This window comes from Scyliorhinus canicula, chromosome 4, assembly GCF_902713615.1.
Source record: "Scyliorhinus canicula chromosome 4, sScyCan1.1, whole genome shotgun sequence".
NCBI lineage: Eukaryota > Metazoa > Chordata > Chondrichthyes > Carcharhiniformes > Scyliorhinidae > Scyliorhinus > Scyliorhinus canicula.
The window spans coordinates 189008662-189035720 of NC_052149.1; the positions used below are offsets into that span (position 1 = coordinate 189008662).

A 27059-nucleotide genomic window follows, 5' to 3' on the forward strand; every position below is an offset into this window, starting at 1 on the left:
ACTTGACACATCCACAAACTAGCAACATTTTTACTGACAAAATGAACAGACTATTGTTCTAATGGACAGAATTCAAAATTAGTTGCATATTAAGAAATGAGCTTTACCAGTAATCAAGATGAAGGTCAAAATAAGCACCATAGCAGAATATGGATAAAATGAAAGTCAGCAGAAAACCAGTAAGAACCAGACCTGGGCGGAATTCTCTGCTCCCGGGAAAAATCGGGAAGGCCGTCGTGAACTCGGCCGAGTTTCACGATGGCCTCGGAGGCCGCTCCTCTCACCGTATTCACCCCCACCCGGGGGGCTAGGAGCGGCGCGCCGAGAATGACGCGACGGTGGCGCCTATGGGACGTCAGCCGCGCATGTGCAGGCTGGCCGGCTCCAACCCACGCATGCGCGGCTCACGTCACGACGGCTGATGGCTCAAACCCGCGCATGCGTGATGGCCGTCTTCCCCTCCGCTGCCCCGCAAGACGTGGCGGCTTGATCTTGTGGGGCGGCGGAGGGGAAAGAGTGCGTCCCGTTGAGACGCCGGCCTGACGATCGGTGGGCACCGATCGCGGGCCAGTCCCCTCCCGAGCACGGCTGTGGTGCTCACTCCCCTCTCCGTCCCCCACAAGCCACAAACGGGCCTTTGGCGCCCATATTCACGACGGCAGCGACCAGGTGTGGTTGCCGCCGTCGTGAAACGGTCGCGAACGGCCGGCCGCTCGGCCCATCCGGGTCGGAGAATCGCCGGTCGCCATGAAAAACGGCGAGCGGCGATTCTTCCGAGCGGGGGGTGGGAGAATCGCGGGGGGTGCCAGGGGGCGTGAAATGAGTCGCCCGGCCCTCCCGCGATTCTCCCACCCGGCGTGGGGAGCGGAGAATTGCGCCCCCGATTCCAGCACAAAATCACATTCCATAGCACACACAAAAATTCAAACATGAAACATTTAAAACTTATGTTGCACATTGAGGATTGACAGTTAACTATCCAATCAAATGTATTTGAAACTCAACCAAACCAATCAGGATGACATAGAGGTAGGGACAGATGGCCTCAGACTGATAACATTTTCCTTAAACACGAGAGTTCGGACAGCCATTCTTTATCTGGACCAATCTATACTTTTACTTGATTATTCGCTATCCTTATTTTCATATTTTCCCTTCTAAAACTCTTGAAGTCTGCGCAAGCTGTCTTTGCCTTAAGCAAGAAACCATTTCTGTATTATTTTTGAAAGTTAAAATTGTTTTATAAATTACTTCTCTTTAAGTGTTTTGCTGGCAAGGCTTTATTGAGAATAGATTTAAGTTTCTCTCAATTGTAATCAGTAGAGGCAATAAAAGATTCTTACTTTGCATCCGAGAAGTGTAACTCAAATTTCTAATGAGTTTTAAAGTGTATGCAAAACTGCACTTGAACCGTATGGTAGATCTCTACACATCTACCAATATGGCTCGCACAAATTGAGGTCTTAAATTTTATAATGGCTTATGATTACTGTTATGAGTCTGGACCAGAACCCCAACTTTGGCTAAGATTACGGATTAAAACTATTCCCATTTGGTAAAACTGTGAGGAAATGTTACAGCACCACAGGAGTGATAACACTGACCAATAGACAGCTTTTATGTTAAAACAAACTTTAATTTGAACACAGAATTAAACACATTAGCAATAAAGAAATGACTTTACAGTTAATAGGTACAATACCATAACTTGCTTCCTGAAACCTGTCTACATTCCAATTAAGCAACCCATATATTTATATACCATTTATGTATTAAGTTAACAACCAGGTTTTATTTGCTTTTCTTGGTGCAGAGTCCTTGGAGAGAAACATCTTTTTTAGGACCAAGCTGAAAACCTTTTGCTCAGCTTAGAGCCCTGGAAGCAACTCCTTTGTAAGACAGACCTGGCCCCTCCTATTACCTATACCAGCTGCACTCAAAAGTACACAGCATTCTTTCGTCTCTTGTTACAAGATGTGTCTTGATTTGTTTAGCCAGGCTCAAACTGTTAGAATATTACATTAGTTCTTGATCTGCAAACAGGCAAAATGGCTTTTAATATTTATTAGCAAAACACTTTCCCTGCAAAAATCACTGATGACTTAAATATGCAAATATGGATCCTGCCCAGTGAGGGCTAGATCTAGATTGCGACGTCTCATGAGATCTTATTAGATCTTGTGAGGCATCCCAAGCATTGAAAATCTTGCGAGAGGCCTCGTTGTGTCATGAGTGGGGTGGGACAAGGCCATTTGATTGGGCCCAAAGGGATTTACAGCACAGAAAGAGAACCTTCAGCCAATCGTGTTCGCGCCAGACATCAAACATCAGTCTACTCTAATCCCATTTCCAGCGCTTGGCCCATAGCTTTGTATGCTATGGAGTCTCAAGTGCCCATCTAAATGCTTCTTAAATGTTGTGAGGGTCCCCACCTGTCACCTTTTCAGGCAGTGAGTTCTAGATTCCCACCACCCTCTGGGTGGAAAAGGTTTTCCTTAAATCCCCTCTAAATCTATGCACCGTGGTTATTGACCCCTCTACGTTTTTTTAATAAATTTAGAGTACCCAATTACTTTTTTCCAATTAAGGGGCAATTTAGCGTGGCCAATCCACCTACTCTGCACATCTTTGGGTTGTGGGGGCGAAACCCATGCAAACACGGGGAGAATATGCAAACTCCACATAGACAGTGACCCAGAGCCGGGATCGAACCTGGGACCTCGGTGCCGTGAGGCAACAGGGCTAACCCACTGCACCACTGTGCTGCCATTGACCCCTCTACTAACGTTCCTATCCAACCTATCTATGTCCCTCATAATTTTGTACACATTAATCAGGTGCCCCCTCAGCCCCCTCTGCTCTAAGCAAAACAACTCCAACCGAACCAACCTTTCTTCACAGCTGAAACACTCTAGACCAGGCAACATCCAGGTGAATCTCCTGTGCACCCTCTCTACTCTCTACTCCACTGCTAGCAGGTCAAAGAAAAAAGAACAAAGAAAAAAGAAAAGTACAGCACAGGAAGAGGCCCTCCAAGTCCGTGTTGACCATGCTGCCCGTCTAAACTAAAATCTTCTACACTTCCTGGGTCCGTATCCCTCTATTCCCATCCTATTCATGTATTTGTCCAGATGCCCCTTAAATGTCACTATCGTCCCTGCTTCCACCACCTGCTCCGGCAGCGAGTTCCAGGCACCCACTACCCTCTGTGTAAACAAACTTGCCTTCTCATGTATTTTCTTGGTTCTCATGTATTTTCTTGAATTCTGTTCAATTCCCTTTTCTTCCCATGTACTGAATGATCTGTTGAGCTGCTTGCAGAAAAATACTTTTCACTGTACCTCGGTACACGTGACAATAAACAAATCCAATCCAATCCAATCCAATCCTACATCTCCTCTAAACCTTGCCCCTTGCACCTTAAACCTATGCCCTCTAGTAATTGACCCCTCTACCCTGGGGAAAAGCCTCTGAGTATCCACTCTGTCTATGCCCCTCATGGTACCCAAGCAATCATTGTTACATGTGAAGAAAAAGCAAAATACTACAGATGCTGAAAATCTGTAACACGGAAATAGCAAACGTTGGAAATAGGAAACCTGGAGGTATCTGTCAGCAAAACAAGTTGCAAGTTAACAATTTGGGTGTGTAGACCTACATATCTCCTGCTCTCATTAACCATCAAACTGCTTCAAAGTGCAGGTTTGTTGGGTGCAGCTTGCCAACTACCAGAAAATGAGGATCGTCCTGTAAAATAGCTCAGGTTATAATGAATGGGATTAGGCAGTTGATGTGCTCCTTTTTACCCCCTGTTGTGTCCCGAAAGTTAAAAGTAACTTTAAAAAAATTCTTACTCCAACATATTTTACTTATATCTTTTCAATATCCTGCTTAAAAAATTCTTACTGCTGATATATTCACCAATGTTCCCTTTTTATCTCAGTGTAATCAGTTTTGTTCCCAGACAAGGACTGAATGGCCTCCTTATTTCCACAATGGTTCCATGGGCTGGATTTCAGAAGCCGATTGGGGTTGAGATTGGAGGTGGGCTGGCCTGCAGTTGTGCAGTGCTTGGCTGTAGTGTCGGTTTGCACCATGCTTCTGAACCGGAGCCACTTTTGGAGAACCTAGGCCAAGGTTGGATTGAATGCCCGCAAGCAAGGGGCAGAAAGTTCACAGCAATTAAGGCTGATCATGGGCCTCTTAAGGCCCTGTTCCCACACTGACTGGGACAAGTTGAGGGGTTCGGTCGGGGGGAGAGGGGGCAAGCTGATGGAGGTCCCAGGACAGACATCCCCACCTGCACCAGTTATGGCCACCAGGTCAAAGTTATACACCATCATGGCCAGGCAGTGGTGGCCATTTTTAATTTCAAAAATTTGGCCCCTTCTTTATGATGGGGCATTCTCTTTTTCTCTCTTTCTCCATTAAGAATCTACCTTGGTCCATGGGGCTGATATGTAAGTGCTGGGGGGTCTCCTATTGATCCTCCAGCCTCAGAGGTTTGCCCGCCATCCTTAGTAGGATGTCAAACCCATCCCCTGACATCAGTTGACCTAGCACTTTGAAAATCCAGACAGGCATGGCTAGAACACACCACGCAGGGTCAGGTCCTGGTACTGGTACTGTTGCACGTTTTACTATGGGCGTAAAACGCGTTTATTGGAGTGTATTAACACGCCTCCGAGTTCGACGTGTGCTTAACACTGCTAGGCTCTGTTCTATGTAATTATTTAGCTCTGGAGTCGCCAGTTGCCGTATAGGCAACGTCACAAGTATTCCAAGGTCAAGTTCAAAGTAATAAAGACGATACACCGATTAGTAAAGTTCAAACGATCAATATTTATTATACAGTTATAATAAATACTCATGCACACACTAAGAGACTAAGCTATAACTAAACTTAAGCGAACAGAATACTTATCTAACAGGAACAGGCAAGGTCAGAGAACGAGGCCTTCGTCCTGGTCTGGCACTGCAGCCTTCAGCAAGCGTTCTGGTACTTGGGAGTCTAGTGGGCTTGGATCGCGTAGCGAGCGTTGAACTTACGGTTTCGGCGGCTGGTGCTCAACGGCTGGAGTCAGGATGCAAGATGTCAGTCAGAGCCGGAGCACGGGTTTAACAGACAGGGGCTCTGTGGGGGATTTGCTTTTATACCCCTCTCTAAAGTCCTTGCCCCCTTCTAGGCGGGCTCTACCTTTCGGTACCGATTGGAACGTTTCCAAACGGCTACCTTCGAAATCCTCCAATGCGGGGCTTTCCTCGATGTTGGGGGGGGTGGTTTCGATATTTGTTACTCTGGTGCCATCCTGTCTACTCCACCAATTAACTGCTACATTGAGATGGAAATGTTGCCATTGTTTGTGTCTGGATCTGGGCTGCCTCATCAGGATGTTAAGCGCTTTGCCATTAACACCTTTGGCTGGAGATCTGCACCTGGCCAGAAACTGGTTTGCTGTTTGCAAAATGCTAATTAGTTGAGAGCAGGCTGTCTGTTCTTACTAAACAGGCTTTCCCTGCTGCCTTCCATTTTAGTTTGGCTCAGTGTCCATTTTGCGTGGCCAGCATGGCTACATTCCCTCCTTGTGATCCTCACAATCATACTATTGTGAAGGATCACCTATGTACTTTGCCTTCCTTGTGTTCTGACCTCTTGCCAGTTCCTGTTCTACTCTGTTCTAAACTATGGGAAGAAGAGAAAAAAAAAATTTAACTAACATTTCTACTTGGCCCTATGTCAAAGGGACATGCATTACTACAACTGGGAACCTCTACCTATCACTATTAACCTTAACCTTAACTTAAACATTTAATCACTCTAAAATCTTAACCATTCACACCACAACATCACACTTCCCAACTCGGCAGTCGAGTATGGAACAATATAATACATGGCTGAATTTTTATTTACAGAGTGTTGTAATCAGTGAGGGGTTGAGGGGTTTGGTGGAATCCGAAGATGGGGGATTGAACTCTATAGATGGGTGAGGTGCTGGAACGAGAGGCTCTCCTCTTCCATTTCCTCAACCTGAGGGTCTGCACTAGGATGATGAGGATCGCGATCACCAACAGTGATTCGATTATGTAGGACATGGAGTACCACGTCATGAATTTAGTACACCAGGTCTGAACCTCGCTGATCAGAGCTGAGCACTGGGGGTTTGCTGTAATTGAAGCATTTACGGTGGGGGTTGTGGGGGAAACGTGTCTTGTTTCCACACATATACATATGACATTAAACAGTAATAAGTGGGCTTCCATCATTTTTTGTTGTTCTTCTTCTTTCTCTTCCTTCTTCCTCCGGTATTGACAATCCTGGCTTCGACCTCTGTCTCGTCCTTTGAAACCTTTGGGATCAAGCACAGTATCTGTCAATACACAGTTTAAGACCTTTACTTGTTAGTGCATCTGTCTTTCAAAACCCAATTGACCCTTTAAAATGACTGGCTAAGTCACACCCTGTGACTCCCCTCATTTTTTTTTTTCAAAAAGCGAATTTAAAGACCAGCATACACCTAACAATCCTTCCTTCTGCGAGCCGTCTCGCAGGCTTTGCTGATTTCCCATCCGAATGTTTCCGGATGTAAATAGCATGTGGGATGGCGGCCGAAGGGCTACCTAACGTAAAATGAAAACAAACTTGGAAATAAACATCCGAATGAGTTGCGTATGGGCCGCGACGGGTACGAGTTGGATGGGATCCCCGGGTAGGGCGTGCTGTGCCATACCCGAGCTTGGCTGACCAAGTGTGGTTCTCAGACAGGGCGGGTCCTTAGTGCCGTTTGTCCACTGCCTGAGTAACCTGGAAAGAAACGGGTACGAATGTGTTGACCATGACTTGCAGCCTCTATTTCGCCGAATAGAGGGGCACCTAAAAAACCAAGGGAGCCAAGATGCTCCAACTGAGGACATCACTGAAGTTCTCAGAGATATCTGCGGACAAACTAACGTGTATGTGAGGTGGTCACAATCTTTTCAGCTGAAAAGAAGATGTCCATCCTCCAGCTGAACCATTTACTTTACTGAAAACGAAACAAACATAAAACGAAGACAAACATACGTGCAGGTTCCATCAGTGGTGGCGTGGGGCTGTGAAAAGCTGTTTAAATTTAAACACTGAACATTTAACAAACACATACAAACAAACATGCAACGAATATCGTACAGGTTCCATCAGAACAAAGGATACCATAAATTACATTTGGCTGGGGGTGTAACTAGCATACGGAGCCAGTGCAGTGCGACCGAAGAAGAGGGGAAGGAGAGAAACAAAAATGAACTGGCATTGCTGAGGTATCCCTGCCATGAGAAGTGGTGGGTAAGCACTCATAGTTTGCATGGGGAAGCTGGGACCTTGTGGCTGCTGTGGGTGGTGTTCTCTTTCATATCTGGGGGAGGGTCTAGCTGGTGCTGGGTGTCTCCTGCAATCTCGGGAGAAGTGTCCTGGCTGCCCACAGTTGTAACATGACCCCTGAGGCACATAAGGCGGAGCAGGCACTCTGGTGCATTGTTCCCTTGTGTACTGTTCCCTGAGTGGGGGGTCTGGGCTGTTGGTTTCATTGCTGCTTCGGGGGGCATTGGTGGGCTGATTCTGTTGCTGTTTCGGGGGGGCTTGACATTCTCGAGCGTAATGTCCTAATTGTCCACAGTTAAAACATTCCTTTGACTTGATCTGCTGTGGGCTGTTCCTTCCCTCATTTACACATGCGGGGTTTTGATGTGTTTTAACTGGATTCATGTCTGCATCTGCCTGCTCTTCGGGATTTATAAATGCTGTTTTATTGTGGACGGATTGCTGCCAAATGCGGGACAATCTTTTCAAGACCCATTTTTCATTATGGGCCTTCTCTGAGGGGTCATAATTGCCGCAGACATTCTGTCCTGCTTCTGTGGCATGGGAAATGATGGTGCGCGTCCATTTGACCATATTTTCCTGGTTCAAATGCGCCCTATTTAAGTCACCGAAAACTGCATTGAAGTGAATCCACAGCCTTCCTGCGAATGCTGTGGGGTGTTCGGATCTTTTCTGCCTGCACTTATTCAATCCTTCTACGGGGTCACCTCTATTGTACCCGATGGCATCTAAAATGGCGGTGTGCATCTCCTCTAGGCTGCCTCCTGCCACGTTCTGTGGGTCGGGGAGGGCTGCCACTACACTCTGGTCTAAACTCAGCACGGTGAGCTTAACCTGCTCCCTCTCATCCAGGCCGTACATGGTAGCCTGCTGTTTTACTTTAGCGAAAAACTGGTGGGGGTCTGCGGTGGGGAGGAACGGAGTGATCTTTTCACAAGCGTCCCTTAGCTGGGTTACTGTTAAAGGGGTGGTGTAAGTTATGTCTGGGGCGCCTTCTGATTCGGCTTTTCTCTGTGTGGTTACGGGATTCATGGGTGCGGTTATGGTCTGAGCTGTGGGGGGTTGGGGTGCCTGTCGTTTCTGCTGAGCTGCTGGCGCACATGTTCCCTGAACATAACGCTGCGCTGTCTCGCTTAATTCCTGCCAATCTGGGGCGTTTTCTCCATCTAACTGTGCTCCAAAGGTGCTTTGGAAGCCATTCTGCACCGAAAGCAGAGATTGCAGTTCCGCAATCTGTTTCCTGCATTTCGCGTGGTCAACTGTGCTTTGTCTTTGTTCGGTCGTTGCAGCATGGAGTGCTCTCAAAGCTGCTTTGAGATCGGAACATTGCCTCTGCAATGCCTCCACCTGCTTTTCCGATTCCTGTCTTATCAGAACGGCACGTTGCACGTCCTGATAGGCTTTCTCATACTGGGTCTGGGAACTGTTCAGATGAGCTAGACAAGACTGGTGAGCCCTCTTGGCATCATCCACCTCTCTATCCTTCTCTGCCAACTTCCCTTTTAATTCCAGGTTTTCTTTCTCGATGTCCCTGACATCGACCTTACTCATTCGGTTCCTTTCCTCTAAATCTGCCCGGAGCGTCCTGATGACCTCCTCTGCGCCTCGCAACTGTGCCAAACAGGACACAATCGCCATCGGCTTGCGTGCTTTACCTAAATTCTTTTTGTGTATTTGAGAGAGGTTCTCCCACCAAGTATGACCTATACTCCCGGGACCTGTCTCCTCATTTGCACAAAACTCTTTCCAAAGGGGCCATCCCTTTCCCTGCAGATATTTGCGGAGTTCCAGCTCCCACGTGGGACACTGGCCTACTCTGCTACTGCTGCTGGTCGCTGCGACCACAAACTTTGCTGGATCCATCAGACGTTCCATTGCCTGCATGGCCATTTCCTCTGACTCTCTTTTTATAATTTGGAACAGGGGGTTGCTGGGGTGGTGTTTCGAGAAAAGGGTACGGCTTACGCCAGGGGTGGGCAAACTTTTCCGTGCAAGGGCCACATTCAGAAATTCACAATTCACGAAGGGCCGCATAGTATATTAAGTAAAATAATTACTTCACCCGGTTATGATTCTGGGCGCCTCATATAGAACATAGAACAGTACAGCACAGAACAGGCCCTTCGGCCCTCGACGTTGTGCCGAGCAATGATCACCCTACTCAAGTCAACGTATCCACCCTATACCAGTAAGTAACCCAACAGCCCCCCCCCCCATTAACCTTAAAAAAAATTTTTTTTTTTTTTTATAATGACTTGGTGGGCCGCAGAAATACCTTTGGCGGGCCGCATGCGGCCCGCGGGCCGTAGTTTGCCCACCCCTGGCTTACGCTATTTTCCGATCACAAAACTACCGAAAGTTTGTCGCAACAAAAAGCTTTCAGTTTTACCTTACAGCCCTGTTAGTACGCATGCACTAAACACACTTCCGAATTTCGCTTATTATTTTGAACACCTTGAATACTTGTGATCTCTTTCTTTCTCTGCAATTTGGAGTTCTAATTCAAATTTCAGGGTCCTGGACACTGTGGTGTTTCCACTTACAACAGGATCCCACCAGAGTCGCCACTAAATGTTGCACGTTTTACTATGGGCGTAAAACGCGTTTATTGGAGTGTATTAACACGCCTCCGAGTTCGACGTGTGCTTAACACTGCTAGGCTCTGTTCTATGTAATTATTTAGCTCTGGAGTCGCCAGTTGCCGTATAGGCAACGTCACAAGTATTCCAAGGTCAAGTTCAAAGTAATAAAGACGATACACCAATTAGTAAAGTTCAAACGATCAATATTTATTATACAGTTATAATAAATACTCATGCACACACTAAGAGACTAAGCTATAACTAAACTTAAGCGAACAGAATACTTATCTAACAGGAACAGGCAAGGTCAGAGAACGAGGCCTTCGTCCTGGTCTGGCACTGCAGCCTTCAGCAAGCGTTCTGGTACTTGGGAGTCTAGTGGGCTTGGATCGCGTAGCGAGCGTTGAACTTACGGTTTCGGCGGCTGGTGCTCAACGGCTGGAGTCAGGATGCAAGATGTCAGTCAGAGCCGGAGCACGGGTTTAACAGACAGGGGCTCTGTGGGGGATTTGCTTTTATACCCCTCTCTAAAGTCCTTGCCCCCTTCTAGGCGGGCTCTACCTTTCGGTACCGATTGGAACGTTTCCAAACGGCTACCTTCGAAATCCTCCAATGCGGGGCTTTCCTCGATGTTGGGGGGGGTGGTTTCGATATTTGTTACTCTGGTGCCATCCTGTCTACTCCACCAATTAACTGCTACATTGAGATGGAAATGTTGCCATTGTTTGTGTCTGGATCTGGGCTGCCTCATCAGGATGTTAAGCGCTTTGCCATTAACACCTTTGGCTGGAGATCTGCACCTGGCCAGAAACTGGTTTGCTGTTTGCAAAATGCTAATTAGTTGAGAGCAGGCTGTCTGTTCTTACTAAACAGGCTTTCCCTGCTGCCTTCCATTTTAGTTTGGCTCAGTGTCCATTTTGCGTGGCCAGCATGGCTACAGTACCAACTGCAGGTTCCCAATTCCAGACTGAAAATCCAGCCCACTGATTCTTTTTTTAAAATATTTTTATTCTCCTCCTTTTTCACATTTTCTCCTAAATTTACACTCAACAATTAAACAATAATCAGTAACGAATGCAATGTCAATCCCCATATCAATAACAACAATCCCATCCTCCCACTAAACCCCCAAACAGCAGCCCGCATGTTAACATAAACAAATAACAAAAAGGAATCGGGAATCACCCGTAGTCACCATTAACACATACAGTCCCGCTCCCCTCAACCCTCCCAGACTCCCCCCTCAATGTTCGGTGTAATCCAATTCTCGAAAGTGCATAACGAATAATGCTATGAATTGTAGAACCCCTCCATCCTTCCCCTCAGTTCAAATCTGACTTTCCCTTTTTAAAAATAAATTTAGAGCACCCAATTCATTTTTTCTAATTAAGGGACAATTTAGCATGGCCAATCCACCTAGCCTGCACATCTTTGGGGCAAAACCCACGCAAACACGGGGAGAATGTGCAAATTCCACATGGACAGTGACCCAGAGCCGGGATCGAACCTAGGATCTCTGCGCCATGAGGCAGCAATACTAACCACTGCACCACCGTGCTGCCCTAAACTTGACTGTCCCAAGAGTCAAGAATTGCAGCAGGTTCCCCCTCCACATCGGGGCACAGGGTGGAGAGGGTGATCCCCATCCCAACAGGATCAATGAGGCGAAGGCTACAACATCTGCCCCCGCACCCGTTTCCAACCCCGGCTGGTCCGACACCCCGAATATGGCCTCCTGAGGCCTGGGTCCAGTTCCACGTGCACCACTTTAGAGATTACCCTAAAAACCTCCTTCCAGTAATCCTCCAGCTTTGGACAGGACCAAAACATATGAATGTGGTTTGCGGGGCCCCCCCTGAAACGTTCACATGCATCTTCTACCCGATCAAAGAGCCAGCTCATCCTCGCCCTTGTGAGGTGTGCTCTATATACCACCTTCGCACACGAGTTAGAGGCGTTCACCCTCCGGAGCACCTCACACCAGAACCCCTCCTCCATACCCTATCCCATCCCGTGGTACCTTCTCCTCTTCCAAAATAGCCCCATAAACCGCCGACACTACCCCCTTCTCCAGTCCCCCTGTCGTCAGCATCTCCTCCAGCAATGTGGAGGCCGGCTCTACCGGGAAGCTCTGTATCTCCTTTCTGGCAAAGTCTCAAACCTGCATGTATCTAAATATTTCCCCCTGTTCCAGCCCATACTTGGCTCCCAGCTTCTTCAATCCTGCAAACCGACCCCCAAGAAACAAATCTTTTAGTGTCCTAGTTCCTTTCTCCTCCCATCTCCGAAAATTTCCATCGCACTTCCCTGGCTCAAATCTATGGTTCCCCCGAATCGGCATTTCCTTTGACCCTGCCCCGAACCCGTGCTGGCGAAACTGCCTTCAAATTCTCAATGAAGCTATTACTACTGGACTCACTGAGTATTTTCCCGGGATCGTCGAGTGCAGGGCTGTTGTTAGCACCTTCAATCCCGACCACCTACACAAACTCTCCTCCATTCTGACCCACTGGAAGTCAACCCCTCTGACCCAGCTCTGTACCTTCTCCACACTCGCCACCCAGTAATAACACATGAGGTTCAGAAGACCCAAATCCCCTGCCTGCCTACCTCTCTGTTGTAGCACCTTTCTAATTCTGGCCACCTTCCCTCCCCATATGAACAAGGTAATCATTTCTCAGCCCTCTGAGTTTTGTAAGATCCTTCCTGTGTATTTCCTTTGTTTCCATTTATTTTATTTTTATTATTTTGGTCCGTGGACCCTTTTGTATGGTACCTTAGCGAACAGTTTTTGGAAATCCATGTGCATTATATATACTGGTTCCACTTTATCTATGTTGCTCAGTACCACCTCAAAGAATTCTAATAAATTAGTCAGGCATGATTTCCCCTTCATGAAGCCACGCTGACTCTGCTTGATTAAATTATGTATCTCTAAATGCGCTGCTATTACATCCTTTGCAATGGACTCTAACATTTTCCCAATGATAGATGTTAAGATGACCGGTCAATACTTATCTGATTTTATCTTTCTCCCTTTTTGAAGAAAAGTGTTACATTGGCAGTTTTCCAATCCTCTCGGACTTTTCCAGAATTTAAGACTACTTGTGACAATAAGTGATTTTCATTTCATTTCATTTTTCATTTCATTTCATAGTTTATCTTCTCCTTCTTTTTTTTTGGTCATCTTTTGTTGGTGTTTAAAACTTTCCCAATCCTCTGGCTTACCACTAACCTGTCACATTGTATGTTTTATCTTTTCACAGTAACTTTATTGCAGTGTTAATGTAAGCCTATTTGTGACAATAAAGATTATTATTATTAATACTATTCTTAACTTCCTTGGTTAAAAATACGGTTGATTTATCCCGTTCCTATAATTCTTCTTCCTCACTTTGTTGTGAGTCATGAATTATTTTCATTAAGTCTACCATTGCTGGTCAACCAACTTTACTGCTAAACTCCTTTCCCAGTCCACTCCAGCCACCTCTGCCCTCATTCATTTTTAAATTACCTTTATTTACGTTTCTCACTCTCAAACTGAATGCTAAATTCTACCATGTTAGACTTGCTTCCTTGTTGGGCTACTGACTGAGAAAACTGTCCTGAAGAGACTGGGGGAAAGAATCCTTCTTCCCACCACAGTTATTCATTCGTCTCCAGTCTATTCTATTTTTGGATAACTTTCTGTTACAGCTGAGTAATGCTAAACTCAGCCTAAATCCACCGAAACACATTTTCCTGCAGGGAGCAGCAGATTGCAATCCAGAGCAAGGAATTTTCCAGATTATTTTTGCCCTTTCTTACCCAAAGAGCATGGAAACCAATACATTCTTCAGTGGATATCAGCAAAGATGAAGAATCCAGATAAGAATTGTGTTGATATTGTGCCTTTTGTGATCTCTGGACATCCCAGACTGCTTTTTAGTGATTAAATGCTTTTGAGGTGTAATAATGTTGTAATGTAGGAAATGCAAAGCAAGCCCTCACAGATACCTGAATGTTAATGTCCAGATCATTTGTTTTAATTGTGTTGTACGAAGTATAAATATTGTTCAAGGCAGCTGGGAGAACTCCCCCGTCCTTCTTTGAAATAGTGCAATTGGCCTGGATTTTCTTGTCCCGTGTGCCATGGGAATTGGCATGGGTGGGACAGAAGGAGACCAGCAAAAGGTCCATTGTAACAAAAGGGGCTGGTTTAGCTCACTGGGCTAAATCGCTGGCTTTTAAAGCAGACCAAGCAGGCCAGCAGCACGGTTTGATTCCCGTACCAGCCTCCCCGGACAGGCGCCGGAATGTGGCGACTAGGGGCGTTTCACAGTAACTTCATTGAAGTCTACTCGTGACAATAAGCGATTTTCATTTCATTTCATTTCATTGTCTTTGCCGGAATTTCCAGTTGCACAGTGGGAGGGACTGGAAAATCCTGCCCATGGAACCTTTTACAATTAGCTGTGAGGACAAACGGAGACCTCCTTAATAACTAATCTGTGAGACAGCTAATCGTGCAGCACACCTTCAATACAGCTCTGAAGTGCCCACCTACATTGCTGTGTTCAGGTCCCTGAAATGCACCTTGAACTGCACAACCTTACTGACTTGGGGGCAAGTGAGCTACCTAGCGAGCCACAGCAGACACAAACCCTCCGTCTTCTAGTCTATATCACATCACAGCCACATAAAATGTGTTAATTGTTCAACACAGGAGGTTTTGTTGGCTCAACTATTTTCCAATGATTTATTGGTGGAATGGAAATAAGTTTCTTCAGTTTTGGTCTATAGTTAATTCATATAAGATTTGAATATGGCATTCTGTTATAATTTCTGCAAAGCTGAATTCACCTTTCTGATATATTTTTAAATTATTATTTTAGCTGAATAATAAATTCAAGAAGCAGATCCCAGAGGGTGCTGAAGCCACAAATGTGCTTGTAGGTGAAGTAGATTTTTTGGATAAGCCATTTGTTGCTTTTGTACGATTAAAGGAGGCTACGATCCTAGGGGCTCTTACAGAGATTCCACTGCCAACCAGGTAAGGATATTGAATCATAGCAGCTTGTCTAGAATTAATTTCACCTTCATGTATCGTGGCAAATATTTTAATTACTCATGAAATCACCCAGTCCCATTGACATACGTTGCGACATGGTTCTCTACATCTTCCTCAATGCTTTCTCCCAGTTTGAGTCTTCACAGTGGTTGTTGCAAGCCTATTTGAATACAAGGAATAACAATCATTCCGCCTGATGCCACCCGTAGCAGCTTACTTTTCAGCAGCAATTAGGAATGGAAATTATGTCTTAATTATTCTCCTCTTTACTCGGGAACACAAGGGCTAATTTTTGTACCTCACTCCAGTTTCAGCTCAAATGCATTTTGGAATTGAACATTATCTGTACAAATAACTAGTGTCCATTGGAGCTCATGTGCTCTGTGCAGATTTAACAAGTATCATTTTGACTTTTATTAACATAAGGTCATGAATTTTATGCTCATGTTTAAATGGATTTGCAATTGTTCACTTTCTACTGCAAATTGAATCCTACTGCTGACTTTGGCTGTTCATAGCTATGTTCTGTCCTCCTACTATACAGAGCGTTTTCTCTACACATACTGAGCTGTCTTTTATATCACAATAAAATACACATATGATGCAAACAATAACTTCCAGAAATATTAGCTATTGTAATATGATCAAGCTATGCTACAACATATGATTACTGTTGAAGAAACATCTTGTATTGTATTTTCAAATTATTTAAATCTTTCGGAACAATATATTAGATTAGGATATGTCCAGAATATTGTAAAGCCATACTCTTATTGGATCACATCCTCACCAGCTTTATGATTTAATTTTGCTGATTCATGTTAAATTTTTCAAGGAGCTAATTGTAACGTGCAACACACTATTCTTTAATCGGTAACTTCCCAATCTGGGATAAAGAGCAGGGGCGGGATTCTCCGACATCTATGGAGAATCGCTGGGGGGAGGGGGGGGCGCGCGCGGGCGGCATGAATCCCGCCCCGACGCCGGCTGCCAAATTCTCCGGTCACTGGCGTGATGGGCCGCAATGGGCCGAGCAGCCGCCCGTTTCCGGCCTGTCCCGCCAGCGTAAATCAAACCAGGTACGAACCGGTGGGACCTGGCTCTGCGGGGTCCTCAGGGAGGATCTATCCCTGGGGGGTGTCCCCACAGTGGCCTGGCCCGCGATCGGGGCCCACCGATCCGCAGGCGGGCCTGTGCCGTGGGGGCAGTCTTTCCCTCCACGCCAGCCGCTGTCAACCTCCGCCCTGGCCGGCGCGGACACGGCACCCCCCTCCGCATGCGCTGGGATCACGCCAGCACACACTGGCGTTCCCGCGCATGCGCAACTTCCACTGGCCGGCGGAGGATTTTGCACCTTCCGGGTGGCCCGACGCCAGAGTGGTTCACGCCACTCCTCGGCGCCGCTGCAGCCCGCTCCGCCGGTTAGGGGAGAATCCCGCCCAAGTACTCTCCTGGAAAATACCTTGATTTAATTCTATCACAATGAATTGGGGAGAGATGGTGGCAGAGTGGAATATAAATCTAGTCTTGGTAATGGTTACCATGAAACTATCAACAATTGTTGTAAACAAAAACTGGTTCACAATGTTCTTTAGGAAAGGAAATCTGCCATCCTTGCATGGTCTGACCTATATGTGACTCCAAAACCACTGCAATGTTGTTGAATCTTAGCTGCCCCTGAAATAGCCTAGCAAGCCACTCAGTTGAAGGATAATTAGAGGTGGGTAACAAATGCAGGCCCTGCCAGCGAGCACACATCCCATGAAAGAATAAAAATAAGTTACTTTCTGTTCTCTACTTTCTATGATTCATGCATTTAACATTTAAGTATATTTTAAATAATTTTTGTTAAATTCTAATATATTTATTAGTTGATGAGTAAATTTTGAGACCCTAATAATGCAGGGAACATATATCTGACATTCCAATACACGCTGGCTGTGTTCAAGGCCTCACAGAGTCTACCCTAAAGCAAAGTATATTACTCTAGAACTGTTCTACCCAGAAATATCTTTATCTTTCTCTTTCAGGTTTCTGTTCATTCTTCTCGGGCCAAAGGCCAAGGCCATAGCTTATCATCAGATTGGGAGAGCTGTTGCAACTCTGCTCACAGATGAGGCAAGACAGGAATCAATTATAAAATTAAATATTTTGGTGGAACTTGTTAACTGTACAAGAACTGTGACAAATGTACACGTTATCTCACATGGCATTAAAACTGGATAAGAAATGTGTAAATGTATACGACAATAGACAAGCAAGTGAAAAACATTTAAGGCAATATTAACTTAAAAAAGGAGGGATAGGGCGGCACGGTGGCACAGTGGTTAGCACTTCTGCCTCACGGCGCTGAGGACCCGGGTTTGATCTGGACCACAGTCTGTGTGGATTTTGCACATTCTCCCCATGTTTGTGTGGGTCTCACCCCCACAACCCAAAGATGTGCAGGGTAGGTGGACTGGCCACGCTAAGTTGCCCTTTAATTGGGGAAAAGATTTGAATGAGGGAACAAAATGTCTCCAAATTCGCAGGTGACACAAAGTTGAGAATTTGTTTTTAATTTTAAAGTGCCCAATTCCAGAAAGTGCCCCAGAAGCCTGACCACTGACGTCGCTCACCGAGGTGTGTGTCTCTGCACTGGTGGAGGGTGGGATGATAGCTGTGATGCATCTGTGATGGCATCCTCGGAGGTCTCCTCCGAGGTGTTCGCCTGGGAGGCAAGGGGCGGGGCAACCCCAGATGAGCCGTCGCCGTCAGCTGGAGGTCCTGCTGGAGAACGGACATGTGGTCAGTGGGAGGGATGCGTCATTCAGTAAGGCAATAGCTACTCACATGTGACATCCATCTGGGTGGGGCCCAGTGTGTGCCAAACCTCCACATTGGTGACTGCTCTGTCCTTGGCTACCCCTGTAACCCCCGGGGCCTGTTCCTTGGAGGTGGTGAGGATTCTGATGTCCGGCATCCCGCCGCCAATCTGGACCCACCCCTGACAGTTATGGGCCACCTGAGAGGGCATCATTAGCCACACATGTGGTTCAGCGGGGGTGGGGGGCAGCATAGACGGCATGGGTGTACCTGGGCACGGTGATGGGCTGGGGCGGTGCCAGGTGCAGTCTCGTTGGTGGGGGGGGGGGTCCAGTGCCAACTCATCCATGCTGACCCGGAGTAGGCCGTTGGCCTTCTTGTGGCATTGGATGCCAGTCCTCCTCGTGATGCTGCCCGGGTTAATGGCCGCTAGCCCTTTTGTGTGAAATTTGTATTTTCACCCTGTGTCTGGGTGGGTTTTCCTTTGGGTGCTCCGGTTTCCTCCCAAAGATGTGCAGGCTAGGAGGAGTGGCCATACTAAATTACACTTTAGTGAACTAAAGTTTAGGTCCAGTTATTGGGATCAGGTGGAGGCGTGGTCTTATGTAGGGTGCTCTTGCCAAGGCCCACGCTGACTCAATGGGCTGAATGGCCTCCTTCTGCACTGTAAGTTCTCTGATTCATCCCAGGTGCTCTGTGGCTTACCTTCCAGGACCCCCGGGGGAACAGGACATCCCTGCTGGCTTCAACTGTCTCTAGGAACCTCCCAGATCTGCATTCTTGAATTGTGGGGCTGTGTCTTGGCACCATGGCTGTGAGCTGAGTGGGGTTGACTGTGCAAGAGCAGTGTATGTGCTGTTCTGTCTTGTTAATGGGGGGCTGGCTATCGCGGTTCTGGTGAATCGGCTGGCGAGCCTTCATTTGCAGCGTGACACCTGTGGGGCCTCCTTAAGTGGACCAATTAAAGTTGTATTCCGGTGGTAGTTTTGCCGAGCTGAGCGCCAGGAAGCCCGTGGCCATTCCCGCTCGCTACCACTCTAAGAAACCTTTTGGAAGAATCATGCCCTGTGTCTCCTTAATCAATGATATTTGAAGGTTGAGAAAGAAACAGAGGAACAGTGAAGAAGGCTGACTTGAGGGGATGAAGCAAAGTCAAATCAGGTATAAAAATAAAAATAAAGATAAAACATTCGATTAAGAGAGAGAGAGGGGTAAGAGGGAGAATGGAAAAGAAGGAACAGAACTTCAATTAAAACTTGTTTCTAACAACAGTTTAGTACCTGTAGGAATGAGACTTCATAATTTAAATTGTTCTTTCTGGGGTGAATAAGTTGATTGTCAATTCAGACTATTAAAATGATAAATTACCAGCCTTAACTTTCTGTGGCGAGCTTAATAGGCAGTTAATGTACAAATGCAGTAACTTCATGAAACTCATGGGAAGGTTGAGGGTGAGCTGTTGTATAGGTGAGGCTAATTGCAAAGTGGCACAAATCTCAGCTTGTGGCCATTCACAATTCACAAGGTATCTCTGCCCTGCCGCAAGTTGTGGATAATTTATACACCAGAAACAGAATACACGTGAAACACACAGTTATTTTGGCAACAATTTCCATGTTAGCATTTTCTGGTCATATAGGTTTTCCTATTGAATTGTACTTCTGGAATTGATCTTTTACAATTTCTGAATCATGAAAGTATTTTCTAATCTTCGGAGCGAATATTGAGGCATGATGAATTATAGAATCCTACAATGCAGAAGGAGGCCATTCAGCTCAACAAGTTTGCACTAACCCTCAAAGAGCACCCTACCTACACGGGCAATTCAAGCGTGGCCAAACCACCCAACTGCACATTTTTGGACTGTGGGAGGAAACTGGAACACCCAGAGAAAACCCATGCAAACATGGGGAGAATGTGAAAACTCCACACAGACAGGTAGCACTGTGGTTCGCACTGCTGCCTACACTGCATCAGGGACCCAGGTTTGAATCCAGCCTTGGGTGACTGTTTGAGTGGAGTTTCCACAGTCTCCCCATGTCTGCTTTGGTTTCCTCCCACTGTCCAAAGATGTGTAGGTTAGGTGGATTACCCATGAGCAATGCACAGGTTATGAGGATAGGGTGGGGGAGTGGGCCGAGGGAGAGTGCTCTTTCGGAGGGTCGGGAGGTTATAAGGATAGGGTGGGGGAGTGGGCCGAGGGAGAGTGCTCTTTCAGAGGGTCGGTGAGGTCATGAGGATAGGGTGGGGGAGTGGGCCGAGGCAGAGTGCTCTTTCGGAGGGTCGGGAGGTCATGAGGATAGGGTGGGGGAGTGGGCCGAGGGAGAGTGCTCTTTCGGAGGGTCAGGAGGTTATTAGGATAGGGTGGGGGAGTGGGCCGAGGCAGAGTGCTCTTTCGGAGGGTCGGTAAGGTTATGAGGATAGGGTGGGGGAGTGGGCCGAGGTAGAGTGCTCTTTCGGAGGGTCGGTAAGGTTATGAGGATAGGGTGGGGGAGTGGGCCGAGGTAGAGTGCTCTTTCGGAGGGTCAGGAGGTCATGAGGATAGGGTGGGGGAGTGGGCCGAGGGAGAGTGCTCTTTCGGAGGGTCGGTAAGGTTATGAGGATAGGGTGGGGGAGTGGGCAGAGGCAGAGTGCTCTTTCGGAGGGTCAGGAGGTTATTAGGATAGGGTAGGGGAGTGGGCCGAGGTAGAGTGCTCTTTCGGAGGGTCGGTAAGGTTATGGGGATAGGGTGGGGGAGTGGGCAGAGGCAGAGTGCTCTTTCGGAGGGTCAGGAGGTTATTAGGATAGGATAGGGGAGTGGGCAGAGGCAGAGTGCTCTTTCGGAGGGTCAGGAGGTCATGAGGATAGGGTGGGGGAGTGGGCCGAGGTAAAGTGCTCTTTCGGAGGGTCGGTGCAGACTCGATGAGCACAACGGCATTCCTTTCTGCACAGTCGGGATTCTATGGATTTATTTGATCCTGCAAATAAATTTTAAGTAAAACTATATTTATAGTTGTCATTTACTTTGTAATGAATTATTCATTCTTTTTAATTAGTTGATTAACTTACACAGTATTATTTTGCAGTTATTCCATATTGTGGCATTTAAGGCAAAATTGAGAGAAGACCTACTAGCTGGAATTGATAAGTTCCTTGATGAGGTAACTGTGCTACCTCCAGGGAAGTGGGATCCCACTTTACGGATAGCACCTCCTAAGATTCTTCCATCATTGCACAAGCGGTAAGCGTTGAGTAAATTGATTTTATGTCATTGTTTTTGTCCACCCCATACAACAGAATAAATCCACCAAGCAAGCAGGGTAATTACAGCTTTCTGGATTGTTGAAAGTATTCCACCTGTTGTACGTGCTCAGGCTGCTAGAGATTCCACAAAAATAATATGAGGTAGTGCCTTATCTGAGGATAAATATTTTCTTTCTAAAGGGCATTATTTTTTATCTCTTGAATCCTCTGATGGGAAAGTTGAGATAAGTGTATAGGTAATTTCTTAAAGCTGTTCTTCCATTGTGCTTCCTAGAGAGAAAAAGTCTGAAAAGTAGCATTGAGGAGGATGTACCTGTTGAGTAGAATTGAATCCAGATGATGGGTTGGGGCTCTCTTGTGGCGAGAGAGCTGGCCAGAGCCCCACATCACCTCCTTTGGGGAGGACTCATTGTATTAAGTACCAATCAGGCACCTAACTGAGTAGCAGTCAGCCTTCCCTGGAGTACAGGACCCTGTGAATGGAAATCCTGACCCTCCTTACACCCACCCCTTCACCCTCCCTTGAAGGATACCAGCCAACCAGAGGTTGGCAGCTGTCCATTAGAGGCAGTGCCTCTGATTTAGAATGTTGTGGGTTTAAACCTCAGTCCAGCGTAGTGAGTCGCGTTTGAGAGTGCTTCAGCATGCATTTTCTCCCCGTACCCTGCCGAATATTTATCCCTCTTACCAACTTCAGTAAAACAGAAAATCTGGTTGTTTATATCACTGCAGTTTGTTGGACCCTGAAGCATGTGCTGCTACATCACCTCACATTATAACAGGAACTATAATGTAAAAGTACTTCATTAGCTGTGAACTGATTTGGGACATTCTAAATCCATGAAAGGCAATATATAATATGTCCTTTTGCATCTTTCTTTATTACATTCCATCTCATTTTAAAAATTCCTTTGTAAATACCTAGAGGATATATGTTCATTCAGAATATTTACTATTTTTCATGCCTCTTCAGTTTTAAACCAATTCATATATTGTTTTGGTTTCAGCTCTTTTCTAATGATTCTGTAGCTATTGTGGTATGCAAAACAAATCTTGACCCGCAGATCATTTCCCTTGACATCTCGGTCCTTGCAAACTGCTGCCTCACACAGTTGACCATACCATCCTCCTCCAAAGCCCTGTTGTCAAGCTAGATAGAACTGCCCTTGCCTTAGAACATAGAACAGTACAGCACAGAACAGGCCCTTCAGCCCTCGATGTTGTGCCGAGCAATGATCACCCTACTCAAACCCACGTATCCACCCTATACCCATAACCCAATAAACCCCCCCTTAACCTTACTTTTTAGGACACTACGGGCAATTTAGCATGGCCAATCCACCTAACCCGCACATCTTTGGACTGTGGGAGGAAACCGGAGCACCCGGAGGAAACCCACGCACACACGGGGAGGACGTGCAGACTCCTCACAGACAGTGACCCAGCCGGGAATCGAACCTGGGACCCTGGAGCTGTGAAGCATTTATGCTAACCACCATGCTACCATGCTCAATTCCCAACTATCGCGTCATAGCCAAAACATCTGCTGCAATGGTTTACGCATCTATCCTGCACCAATGACTCAGGAATCACCCAAAGGATCTTTCCTTGGACCCCTCCTATTTTAACTACTTGCTGCCGTTTGACAACATCTTTTGAAACTATAATGTCAGGTTTCTATGTACACTGACAACATCTCGCTCCACCTCACTGCCACATCTCTCGACCTTTCTACTGCTTTTGATTTGTCAGGCTTCTCGCCTAACATTGAGTATTAGATGACCAAATATTTCTCCCAATTAAATATTGCAAAAAGATTATTGTCTTTGGTCCCGCCACCAACTCCATTCCTTATTAGCATTTGACTCCAGCTGCCTGGCCACAGTCTGAGGTTCTATCAGACTGTTGTCCTATTTAACCTCGAGGTAAGATTCCTTACATCCTCGCCAACTCCATAGCATCTCCTACCTTTGACCTTGCCTTATCTCACCCTCTTTAAACTTGAGCTCCATGTAAAACTCTGTGGCTATATCCTAACTCTCACTATGTCTCGTTCATCAATCACCCAATGCTTGCTGACCTACACTGACTTACTCAGCAATGCCTTGATTTAAAATTCCCATTTCTTTTTCAAATCTATTCTGACCTTCCTCCTTCCATCTCTAAACTTCACCAGCTCCAGAGACCACAACTTCCTTGTGACTTCCTGGAGACTCACTACTTCGTTGAAGATTAATTGATTTTCATCAATCCACCCTTGCTGGCCATGACTTAGCTGCTTAAGTCTGTAGGGTTTTTGGACTCGATGCTAAACCCCAGAGTAAAAACCTTCTTGTTGAGAATAAACTTATTGGCAAAAAGGACAATCCCATGATAACAAGGTTCATTGGACAATAAAGATTGATACTTAACATTTCACCAATTGGAGACGGCATCGGGGGGAAACAGGGGGCTCGATGGAGGCTCCACTGGGTGACAACCATCGGTTCATCCCGGGGAACACGGATGGGGGATTCAGGGGGTGGCAAAGGGCGGGCATCAGCAAATTGAGGGACCTGTTTATTGGCGGGAGGTTTGCGGGCCTTGGGGAACTGGAAGATAAATTTGGCCTTCCCCAAGGGAACATGTTCAGATACCTGCAGGTAAAGGCGTTTGCTAGGCGACAGGTAGAGGGATTCCCGTTGCTGCCCTCGCGGGGGACGATGGACAGAGTGCTTTCGGGGGTGTGGGTAGGAGAGAGGAAGGTGTCTGACATCTATAAGGTAATGCAGGAGGTGGAGGAGACGTCAGTGGAGGAGCTGAAGGCTAAATGGGAGGAGGAACTCGGGGAGCAGATAGAGGACGGGACTTGGGCGGAGGCCTTGGAGAGAGTCAACTCTTCCTCCTCATGTGCGAGGCTTAGTCTCATCCAATTTAAGGTGCTGCACCGGGCCCACATGTCCGGGACTAGGATGAGTAGGTTCTTTGAGGGTGAGGACAGGTGCACCAGATGTTCGGGGAGTTTAGCGAACCACGCCCATATGTTCTGGGCATGCCCGGCACTGGAGGAATTCTGGAAGGGGGTGGCGGGGACGGTGTCGAGGGTGGTTGGATCCAGGGTCAAACCAGGGTGGGGACTCGCGATTTTTGGAGTTGCGGTAGAGCCGGGAGTGCAGGAGGCGAAAGAGGCCGGTGTCCTGGCCTTTGCGTCCCTAGTAGCCCGTCGAAGGATTCTGTTACAATGGAAGGATGCAAGGCCCCCAAGCGTGGAGACCTGGATCAGTGACATGGCGGGATTTATAAAATTGGAAAAGGTCAAATTTGCCCTGAGAGGATCAATACAAGGGTTCTATAAACGATGGCAGCCTTTTCTGGACTTCCTTATAGTGTGTTAATTTGCGTTGTTAAAATGCTGGGTTGTTCATGGGGATGGGGCGAATGTATATGATTGTTAATATTATTGTTATTTTCTGTATTTTACTAAGGTGCGTCAATGTTGTATAAAATCAAAATTTTTCAATAAAAATTATTTTAAAAAAACAAAAAAAAAACCCAAAAAAAAACATTTCACCAATTGAGGCATGGCACTGTCCACAAAGTCAACGCATGTTGGTCATCTTTTTATGGATGACCCGGGACTTCAGAGACCTTTTCTTAGTTAATTGAACCTGGCGTCTTGACTCACAACATCCTTCAAGATTTGAATTTCATCAACATAATCCTAACATACAAACTCCTTTAAGACCTCAACCCAAATGGATCCTTCTCTCTCTCTCTGTCAGTGATAGTTTTCATAAAAAGACTATTCAATTTCTCTTAAGGAATTAACTTTAGCCGAATGCTTGATTCTAACACTGATCTGGATTCTGTTTGCAATCCCCAACCTGTGACAATTACCTTAATCACTTAATAATAATAATCTTTATTGCCATAAGTAGGCATACATTAATACTGAAATGAAGTTATTGTGAAAAGCCCCTAGTCACCACATTCCAGTGCCTGTTCAGGTACACAGAGGGAGAATTCAGAATGCCCAAATTACCTAACAGTGTGTCTTTCGAGGCTTGTGGGAGGAAACCGGAGCACCTGGAGAAAACCCACGCATACACAAGGAGACTGTGCAGACTCTGCACAGACAGTGACCCAAGCCGGGAATCGAACCTGGGACCCTGGAGCTGTGCTACCCACTGTGCTCACTTCTAGGTTCTTATGGCAACCCACAACCCATCAACTAGCAATGTCTTGCAAAAATGCTAACTTCTGAGCAAGTGTTCTCCTCTTAACCCTTCACTTTCCTTCCCAATAATGTACCAAGCAAGTGTCCTGAGACAAATAGTATCCCCTGACGATTGCAAACCCTAGTGTTGCTTCTCTATTTTTTTATACCTTTTTTTTGCAGACAGCTTTTGCAACATCCAGCCCAATTTGTGCACCTGCAACAACTTTGTCATGATATGCCGACACGCAACCAATGGGTCATCAGAACAGGACACAACCAACGGGTAATCAGGACACCCAGAGGTGGCATTACCACAAGGGGGCACTACACAATCACTATAAAAAGGACAAGGGACACAGGCTCTGCCTCTTCCACCGGCAGAAACCTAGAGAGCATGACAGGGTTGATTAACAGCAACATCACACCCTAGCACGTGGTCTAGAGCAAGCTTGTATAGTTAGCAGAGTCGACTGAGTTACTAGAGTCAGATTACATAGAACATAGAACATAGAATTTACAGTGCAGAAGGAGGCCATTCGGCCCATCGAGTCTGCACCGGCTCTTGGAAAGAGCACCCTACCCAAGTTCAACACCTCCACCCTATCCCAATAACCCAGTAACCCCACCCAACACTAAGGGCAATTTTGGACACTAAGGGCAATTTATCATGGCCAATCCACCTAACCTGCACATCTTTGGACTGTGGGAGGAAACCGGAGCACCCGGAGGAAACCCACGCACACACGGGGAGGATGTGCAGACTCCGCACAGACAGTGACCCAAGCAGGAATCGAACCTGGGACCCTGGAGCTGTGAAGCCATTATGCTATCCACAATACTACCGTGCTGCCCTGCCAGGTTAGCAGGGTGTCGAACTCATTTAGGAGCATTGTTTATCGCTCAATAAATACGTTGAACTTATCTCAGAGTCTGGAGCATCCTTCAGCAAAGCCTACATCAAGTAGCAGCTTGTAACATAACACAACAAACTTATAACCAAATAGTTACAATTCTTGATCAATGAGAGGAGTACTCCTGACTTTCCCACAGCAATCTAACTTTAACTTGTACCCTTTTTACTGGAGAACCATCATCAGACCACCCTTCTAACCTGGCAGCATTGCAATCTTGGCATCTGTTTACTGCTAATGCTGAACTCACTGGAGCCCAAAAATGCAAAATGTGTCCCAGCTATCACTCCATGTTTTGTTTCTTAAAGCTACATTACAGTATTTTGTCACTTAAAGGAATACCAACTTTGAGACTTTCTTAACATCCCAATATTGTATATAAATTAAGATGTTTCATCGCTAAGCTTATGTAAATTAAATTTTGATAACTTTTTTAAAAAATGTAGAGTACCCAATTATTTTTTTCCAATTAAGGGCAGTTTAGTGTGGCCAATCCACCTACCCTGCACATCCTTTGGGGTTGAGACCTGTGCAGACATGGGGAAAATGTGCAAGCTCCACATGGACAGTGACCCGGGGCCGGGATTGAGCCCAGTCCTCAGCACCGTGAAGCAGCAGTGCTAACCACTGTGCCACGGCGCCGTCCCTACAATTTGATAACTTAAGCCTTATTGATTACACAAATGTGCCAAGGAGAAGTCTAGCAGACCCTAAGCTTTGGGATTCCCTCATAAAACCTCTCTACCTCTTTCGTCTCCTTTAAGTTGCTCCTTCAAACTTACTTCTCTGCCCAAGCTGTTTGTCATTTGCCCTCATCTCTCCTCTTGTATCTTGGTGTCGGATTGTTTAATAATGCTCCTGGGAAGAGTCTTCTGACAATTTATCGCACAAATGGCAAGTTTTTGTTGCTGCCCTC

At 46.3% G+C, this 27059-nt stretch overlaps 1 protein-coding gene across 1 annotated transcript in view; it reads left to right on the top strand.

Moving 5' to 3' along the window:
* LOC119965240 (electrogenic sodium bicarbonate cotransporter 1-like) overlaps positions 1 to 27059 on the top strand; it is a 133378-nt gene that overhangs the window by 32274 nt on the left and 74045 nt on the right. Inside the window, exons 5-7 of the mRNA XM_038795713.1 lie at positions 14811 to 14968; positions 17017 to 17104; positions 20857 to 21011. Coding sequence (XP_038651641.1) covers positions 14811 to 14968; positions 17017 to 17104; positions 20857 to 21011 — 401 coding nt within the window. The remainder of the gene's footprint in view (positions 1 to 14810; positions 14969 to 17016; positions 17105 to 20856; positions 21012 to 27059) is intronic.